The sequence below is a fragment of the Trichogramma pretiosum genome, unplaced genomic scaffold (genome assembly GCF_000599845.2).
Source record: "Trichogramma pretiosum strain Unisexual culture from Peru unplaced genomic scaffold, Tpre_2.0 scaffold11, whole genome shotgun sequence".
Lineage (NCBI taxonomy): Eukaryota > Metazoa > Arthropoda > Insecta > Hymenoptera > Trichogrammatidae > Trichogramma > Trichogramma pretiosum.
Genome location: NW_019641702.1, coordinates 2629070 through 2638510, shown reverse-complemented (window position 1 = coordinate 2638510; position 9441 = coordinate 2629070). Strand labels below are relative to the sequence as shown.

General features: G+C 43.2%; 1 protein-coding gene across 1 annotated transcript in view; it reads right to left on the bottom strand.

The window, feature by feature from the left end:
* LOC106653858 (protein jagged-1) overlaps positions 1-8318 on the bottom strand; it is a 63466-nt gene extending 55148 nt beyond the window's left edge. The window contains exon 1 of the mRNA XM_023462659.1: positions 8266-8318. Coding sequence (XP_023318427.1) covers positions 8266-8313 — 48 coding nt within the window. The 5' untranslated portion in view covers positions 8314-8318. The remainder of the gene's footprint in view (positions 1-8265) is intronic.
* Between the last annotated feature and the right edge of the window lie 1123 nt (positions 8319-9441).

Below are 9441 nucleotides of genomic sequence, written 5' to 3'. Positions count from 1 at the left end.
AAAAAATCTGAAAAAATTCAAGGTTGTTTGGATTGTTGAAAAGTATTTTTGTGAATTTTTTCAGATTTTTTAATTGCTTCAGGCCTTCAAAAAAAATATAGATAGAAAATGGACGTTTATACCGGAAGTGGGGGGTAGGAGGGGGGAGGGGGTCTAAAATTTTGGTTTTGGGTCTTTTTTACCATGTACTATAACATACCAAAAGCGCGTCAAGATCGGTGACATACGAGCGCAGGTTTATTTAAAAAATTCTGAGCCTTACCCATATATACTACCTCCTCATCTTGCCGGGGAAAAAAGTTATAAGCGCGATTTTTCAGTGGCTCGATGAAAAAACTCCTCCAGACGAGGCAAAAAACTCGAGCATATCGTGTAACATGCTGCAAACATCCTCGTATATCTCTGAAATAGCGAGACAGAGAGAGATGTAAAAAGAGAGACAACTTGCCCTTCGGTGTGTGCTCGCGGTAAATAAGGCAATAATAATCTCGAACTTCATTATCAACCGGGTGCACACGGGGCAGAATTGCAATTATAATCATTTCTCTGAATACAAACAATGTCATTTTTTGGCATACTAGCTGCGAGTATATTGCATGGAAATTCTCCCCCGCCAGTCATAAATTGCAGTCTCGTAATTCAATCAGCCGCAAGCGGGGCTTGCGCGTGCACGCTGCAGCTCTTGTATAAATACAATATAAACCACCTTATACCTCTGTCTCGTTCTCTCTCTCTCTCTCGCTCTCTCGTCTGCGGACTACGCACGAACACGAGGCATTTCCGTTACAGTCGGGAAGAGACCGGCTTCCTGTTCACCTTATGGAGAGCCACGCCGCGCAGGACTTTTCCGCGTCGTTTTGCTTTATCGAATAATATTTCTTTATTATATGTGACGAATCAAATACACGTTTGATAGAAAATTTCATTGTATAACAATACACGTAACTAAAAAGTGAATTCTATGTACACAGTTGCGATTTTAATTAGCACTCTCTTGCAATAATCGTGAAACAGAAAATTAATCAAGTTACCATAATTATCTGATCACATTGATTAAATGAATTTGGTAATCAAGCGAATGCTGATTTTCCTCGATACAAAGCATATTTTTCGATTTTCCACACAATCGCGTGTACGGCAAATTAAGAAAAACAGCAGTCAGACCAACAGCAGCCGCCGAGCGAGTGTACAATTGAGTTAATTTTACGCCCAATTACCCCGACCAAAGCGTTTGCTTTCGAGAGGTACAGCGAGCGAGCGCGCACGCGGGAACTGCCCTCCCCGTAGCTGCAGTGTACGTCAGGTTTTTTCGCACACAGTCGCTCGAGGAGTAAATATCGACGACCTGCCTCCTGCCGTTCGTAGAATAAATAGAGCAAAGTACTCTGTTTGCAGTTGAAAAAAATGGCTATATACAGAGAGCGCGATTCGTATCTGCGGACTGCACTCGCAACACACAACGAGATAATTGCAGCACTGCGGCTGCTGAGCTGCTCTTCGTGAAAGCGCGGAAGTTCGCGAACTTATATATTATATAGATGTAGAATTTACAAGAGCCGGAGCGTATACTCGAGGTTCAAGTTCTTCTTCTCGGCCGCTCGATATATCTATATGGATTTTCATTTCTTTGCGCGCCACAATGCCTTTGCCATCTTCGAATTTACTACCGACGTAAGTACCGCGACTGCACTGCTACGTACCGCTTTTTATCGTCGTCCTCATCGCGAGCCATACTCGTTTTATATCGACGGACGATGAGGGATGTAGTCTTGTTTATGCCGTACTCCATCAATTTTTCCTCTTTCCCTTTCTCTGGGCGAGTACGTTCCAAGCGTGACGAGTACTTTATGATTATACCTATATAATATCGAACTGCCGCAGATGCGCGCCTGCATAGCGACGCGATATTACTACCTAAGCTAATCGCCGACGCGCCAACTGAATTATGTTTATTGAATGCGAGAGAGAAAGAGAGATAGAGAAGACTAGAGGAAGACTAGAGACTCCGACTCCAATTCGATAGCGAGTGGAAAGAAAATGCACGCGTGCGCAACGACATTATTGATGATCAAGCTGCACTGACTTTTATGGCAGCGATACGACCCTCTACCCTTTGATTTCAGCGTAGTTTTTAATTAGACTTGAGCTCTTAGGCAGTGTGATCAACGAAGGTGTTCGCGAGATGCTCGTAAATTGATGCGCTCGCATGGACAACTTTGCTACCGCGGAAATGATAATTCATTGAAAGTCTCCAGAAATAAATTTTTAGACAACGAGAGTGCCTGTTTGCGAAGAGACTGCAAAGAAAATTAAAGGGCTGGAGAAAGACAACTCGACAAAATATAATAAAAACGTATAAAAAATATATACTCTTGACAGTTGGCCCTTTAAATCTTTCCCTTGCGACGAACACGACTTGCGATACGACGCAGCGTAAGGTCAAATTCTTCGCTATAAAGCCATAGTTAACCGCTCTCTCGAAGTATTCTTTTATTACTGAATTCCTATCGTAAAAATCAGTGGGCAAAAAACCGAGGAAAAATTCACGCTACGCGCTTGGCACCTTCCCCATGCAATCGTGAAAAAAGCCCTCGCGCGCGTCTCGTCTTCTAAGGAGGTCGCGCGAGAGCACCAACGATGCGACAACTTCGGTATACATGTTTATGTGTGTATTCTCCTTGATACAGCAGCTGCGCAGGCTATAACGGAGGATCTGGCTGAAAAAAATCGAGCCAGATAACGCGAAAAAAGGCAAAAGCGCGCGGTTTGCGTGTTTGTAACGGTATTATTAGAGTATATGTGTGTCTGTGTGTATGTGGAAAGGGCCCTCTGCTCGTGGCAAGAAATTCGAGTCAGCTCTCGCTGCGTCGCGGGGGGAAGCTTACTTACTTTTATATATACACATATATATAAACACTTTAATTGCAGATGAAAGAAATCAGCCGCGTGCACTACTCTCGAAAGTTCCTCTCTCGCTCTCTCTCCCTCGTACTCACTCTTGAATGTCTCTACTGCAGCTCCTTTTTTTCGCCAGTATGTTTGTACAGGCACTGCGTCTGCTGCTACGCGTACTCTTGAGAGACATCAAGAGTCAGTTGTTGTACGTATACCCAAAGTGTATGTAAGTAAAGCACGTGCTGTTGCTGCCGCTGCTGCCGTTTTCTTCTCTACTAAACTCTCCATTATTCGCCTACCGCAGCTTAAAAGTCACTCGCACTCGCTGTATAAGCGCGCACCGGATGAATACCGCTTATGTATGTCTCCTTTTACTTTTTTTTTTATATTTTTCACTTGCAGCCGACTGTATTTGCTCTTTATTTACGTGACATTTAAATTGAAGCTAGTTTTTTTATTTTAATTGCCTCGGCAGCGAGTTCGCTGCGGGATTCAAGAGGCGTGGATCAAGAGGCGCTTCTCTGAGAGTTATTTTGGGTGGTAGGCATACACGTAAGAAGATAAATTGATATTTTGAACTTGCAAAAGCAAGTATATTTGCAAGCTCGAAAAATGTTGGGACATGTCTCGAATGTAGGATTATTTATGATCGCGAATAAAACACGTGTATTCGCTTATCGCACGGTCTTAGATTTGGCGTCGAGTTAATGCAATGTACCAGACTTTTATTAATTAAATGATAACACCTGCCACTTTCGCAAAAAGCAATTTTTCGACGAGGCGGATTCGTTTATACCAACTCCCCCAAATCCTTGCATGATGAGTGAAAGTGCGAGTAAGCCTTTAATCTTAAATAAAAGTTATGTACAAAAACTAACCCACTTTAAACATTTCAAAAATAAAATCATTGCCGCATAATAACAAAGAGTAGTAAGAATTTTATCATTAGCCAATGTCATGGAAAAAAAGCACTCTGGACAGCAGCTGAACACACAAGTAGTCTCTGCAGGCTCATCATCGTTGTCGAGTGCACACATGTACAGTGAAAGAAAAAAAAAAGAGATAATACAAACCACAGCACGGTAACCCCCTCCCCTCGCCTACCCCAAAGTAAGGCGCACTTGAAGAACTCGGCGAGTCTTTGTGTCCTTCGGAGATACACGCGGCACGGCACAATGGTGGCAATGTGTAAATTTATGCACTCTATCGTCACCGACTGCTAGTTTAGTTGTATAGGTCGACTGGCCCCCGTAAATTACGCCTCGCCTCATTGAATTTCGTGTCTTTGCGACACGCCGTATAGGACGAATGATGATATAGTCTTTAGCGTATTGCAAACGCATGAGCACTCGCTTTTACGGAAGGGAGACCAAGTTCTTATAGTGTATAATACATTTTTATCCACTCTAGCGATTAAGTCGTAGACAATCAGGCATCTGGTATATAAAAACATACTGTTATGGACATGCTATACTGATATTTCAATCGATCAAGGACCCATTTTCATTGTGTTATTTTTGGTTTTTCATTAACAACTTATGTGATCGGATGTGAACTTGCAAGCTGTGTATGCGTGAACGTGGAACTACTAAAAAGCATAGCATTATACGGATTATGCGGATCTTATGCGCCGTGATGCAAATAAAAATCAACGAGAGCTTAATTTTATTTACAAATCAGATGGTGCTAATCCCTAATCAAATAGAAGTATTATCGGTTGTAAGTATACATGCAACTATGAAAAAAAGTAATTCATCGCAGTAAAAGCTGAATGACTCAAACACGCACATATTTCAAGTTTAAACGCTTCCTAAGAGGCGGCTGAAAATGTCTTTCAACGCCAGTCCTCCATAAATCTATGGCAAGGCGACACTTTGCGAAACATAATTCAAATGTCGTTTCTCGACTATACGAAGCCACAGAGCCTAAACATTGGCAGAAAAAAATCTAGTGAAATGGCGAAAAGTATTGGCGCCGAAATCTTTGAAGTCATCGGCTTTGGTATTGTAGATGCCACTTCCGTTAGATATCACATTTTCGGTAGCATAGAAAAAGAAAGAGAAGTGCATTTACTACTTTTAAATGAAAAAAAAAGGAACAAGAAATAAATAAAAACGGAGAATCGAAATTCGGGTTGAAGCAGATGAGAATATTCACGGGTGCATGCTTACAGGCCGGATGACTAAAAAATGTCCTTTCGAGTATCCTTTTATATGCAAGGCATTCTAAGCTGGGGGTTTTAAATGTAGTACGATGCATGCGGCGCTCCTGCACTCGGCAGTATATGGTACGTGAGCCAGCAGCAGCAGCAGCAGCAGCAGCAAAGAACAGAGAGCAGCGCGCAGCAACGGAAAGTCTCCCATGATCGAGCGCGCGACCTCCTGCATGTATTTTAAAAGTGCACAAGATCGTGCGTGAACGGTGAGTAAGCTCATGCATAGAGAGGATAGTAAGAGGAGGGAGCTCTCGTATACGCTATGGTAGTTCGTATCCGTGCAGTGAAAGATGTGAATAACAGCAGCCGCCGGTGGATTTATCTTGCGCAATAAAATGAGCTGCGGCAGCGAAGGCAGTCGGCAGCAGCATTGGGTGTCGTCGATTTTATATAATTGCTTTCGAATGTGTGCGTGTGAGCGCTTACACGTACATGTGTATATAATGCAGCATACAACAGAAAGCGAGACGTAAAGCTTTAAATTATTAGGCGCATCGACGTACGCATATGAGAAGCGATTGAAAATTCAAGCATGACGCTTGAGGGGCTTTTCGCTGTCTTTTTTCCCCAACTCGGCATTAAACGCTGCAGTAGTCTCTCTCGCGCGAGCACAGCGAAGATGAGAGAGCTTTCTCTTATTTGCTGATTTATTATCGCGAGACCGAATCGCTTATATATGTGTAGAAATATTACAAGCGTGTAAATGCCAAGGATTCCCTTTATCGTGCGAGAGTAGGCAAGAGAGCCAGAGGATCGCGACCCATACGCATGTGCCTCGAAGCTTTTATTTTTCTTTCATAGATTCTACCGAACATTTTTCATGTTCCATACCGCATATATATTCGTGCACACGCCAGCGATACGAAAAATAATCTACAGCTATGCCATGGAGCCACATACCCGAGTACGAGCTGGCGATATTGCTAAGCAGCGGACCGACATAGTCTCGTAATAATTGTTTGATTTAATCGTTGGGGCATTTATCAGATGGTAAAATAGCGTTATGCGTCAGCGGCAACAACCTGTAATATATACACAATGAGAGAAAAGTGAGGAATTCGCGTATTACATACAACTATATGTGCATAGCGATACACGCTTGGCTGCGTGTATAGGTTTATCTAAATTAATGTTTTCGCCAATACTTGGGATAAGTGCGTAAATTGCGATATTTTCTTTCTCGTTGCGATTACCTACAGCTGAGGCGCTGTACACATTTGTAACGGATAAGCTCGTTCTGGTGGAAAATGCGCCTTCCATCGACTTATTTATATTATGCATTTACGATTGAAACGATGAAATATTGAAAGGATTCGAGAAAAAAGACTACAATGAATGGCTTTTTGCATAGCCCCAACTTGGTAAATCATCAAAGGCATTCTTCTGTTCCCTTACATTTTCATTAAAATCCGTGCGATACAAGTTTAACTAGCTAATAAGCCAATAAAATGTGTTTATTAATCCAAAAGAATTTTATCAAATCCGACCGTTAATCAATTATCATTTTTTTATTAATTCGTGCACGCAGAAAGAAAATTATTACGTCAATGATCTACGAAGCAAAATCTAGTATAATTTTAAAATTTAGCTTGCTTATAAACAAACAATCGAGATAGTACCTATGCCTGCGGAGTGTTTACGCGGTACGCGGCGCTTCATCATCGCGCGAGACGGTGGATGCATTTCAGCGGCGGCGCGCGACTGCCTGTGGCTGAACAAAAGCCCCATAACCCTTATGAAGCAGCGTTTATCTGTATAAGTGCGAGCGCGGTGGATATGCATGCACGCTTACATGTGCACGCGCGGTAGCATCCAGTAGTTAGTGTGTAAAGTAAAGGTGCGGGTAAAACTATAAGCTGGTGCGATAGAGAGAAAGAGAGTGAGAGAGAGAAAAGAGCCGCTACCACTACGAGAGTTGCCCCTCTAATTTCGACGTAATTTCCTCATAAGAGAATCTGACTTGTGCTTGCCGACGGAGGGCCACCAGCCCGCCGTCCGTAATAATCGTATACATGCATGCATAATTCTTCTGTCTTTCTCTTATTCTCGACTACTGCACTGTCGGTTCTGAAGCCGGAAATGCGTATGTGTGTATGTTTGCTTTTGCTAGTCGTCCAATGGGCACACGTACACGTACACACACGAGAAAGATACCGAGTTTCCAACACAACATATGTGCGTGTTTCAGATCGGATACACTGTGTAAGTTTTTCATAATGCGCCTCCCGCGTGACTACTCATAGCTTATGCTCTTTCTCTCTATCTATCTCTCCCTCTTTGTATCATGATAATAAAGACGACTTTTATGAGAATTTTATCTACGTATACATTTTGCACGGTAGAACCAAAAATTTTGAGCTGATAAGTTGCCGCGTTACGATGAAGTGTGAAAAAAACTATTATGTGCGCGGTGAGTTTTGGTATATAATGCAGAGCTTTCATTACGATGAAAGCGCTCCTTCAGTACTCGGCTCGCAAAAATTCTAGTAGCAAGATAATTTTGAAACAGCTATAAAACACAGCTATGGGTATCATCTATAGGTTTAAACACCTTCAACGCTGATAACAGACTACTACAATGTAATTTCCAATCGACACGATGAATATGATGTAACATCTGCAAAAACTATCCGAGACGCGCTCGTTCGATACAATGCCCTCGTTCAATCGGCCACCGATTGATTTTCAGCTTAGATCGGCCGTTCATTCGGAAAATTAGACAAAGAAAAGCTTTAAAAATCATGAAGATCCAAATCCGTTGGCAATTATTGACTTTGCAAGACGGGCGGCGTTTGAAATAATAAGATTGATTCATTAAGTTCAATATCACGTTCAATGACGTCGGGCTGGAACTGAAACGTCGACTCATTGGATAATCTAATTTCTATTAAGGCTTATCGTGAAGTACGTATCATCTCAAGGGCAACTCGCGTCGCTTGAACGAGTTCATTGAGAAATTCGCGACTCCCGCATATACGCAGTCGACGGCCCGCAACCATATTCGCCCTTATCGCACTACTCGAATCGGTGAAAACGTACGTAAACGAACGAGAACGCGTAATTCATGGTTTTTTAGATAGAAACGAAAAGAGCCATTTTTTTTACTAATATATGCAATGTTCATGTACAAGGTGGAAAAAGATCTGGTGGCTCACCTGTATGAGGTGGGCAAGAAGCAGGACGTAGGCAACGGCCGCCCTCATGGCTTCCCTCGTTGATCCCTCGACTACCGCATATCACTATCCTGCCACTAATCTTGACGTGGCCTGTGCTCGCAACACCGGCCACAGCTCCGAATTCTTAGCCACGAATCAGCGGGCTAACGAAAAACAAAGCGTTGCGAATCCTTAAACTTTTGTTTGTTGGGCTTTGTAACTTTGTTGACCCTTATAACTTTTCACTATCTGTTCACTTTTTCAAAACAATCACTCTTGGAACGCTCAACACTGAACTTTAAGTATGCTTCACCCGTCGGGCTTTCAGCTTAACCATCTTTTTCTTCGTTGCACTTTTAAGCTCTCCTACCGGCACTACAGAAATACAATCGTATGAAATACGGCGCACTATTATATAGCATCCAAAAAGCACTTGCACTTGTTTTTTATCTCTTTGCGAGGACTTTGGGGGGCTGCTGTCCCGATCGCGAGGCGCGAAGCGCAACAGGTGCGAATCTTACAGAGGTACCTACGAATCCGGTAGCTCTTATCACACTGCACACACTCACGAGGATGCACCTGTCCGGCTCACTGGCTACGTTATTATTTTTTTTCCAAGTACGCGCACAATTGCACTCTTTTTCTTGGCGCGCACAGTAAAAGCTTCCGAAGACTCGTGTAATGTACCTGGCCGCCAGTTAACACCGACTGCAGACGCGTATATTCACTAAACTCGCGCTAACACACACACACTCAACGTGTTGGTATGCGGCAGACTTGAAAAATGTTCAAGCTCTCTCACGATCCCACGAGCTGTTTTTGAGCGCAGTTTAGTCGCTCCACTTCGACTTTCTGTATATTACATATACATAGGCTAGAGAGAGAGAGAGAGAGAGAGAGAGAGAGAGAGAACGGCGTCGGGTCTCGATCCGTTCACCTTTGGATGCTGCGCTGACTGCACGAGCCGCGGCAACAGCAGCAGTCGCGAATGTTGCGACGTTCTTCTCTCTCACTTACTCCTCGGCAAAGGCTCAGCAGCGCGATTTACCGGCGAAGGTGATATTTTCCCCACACTCTGCAGCAGACGCCGATCGAAGATAACGCGATGCAAAGAGTGTGTTTAGCTGCGCTGCCGCTGGTGCATATACATGCACACGTTCTCTCTCCGTGGAGCAC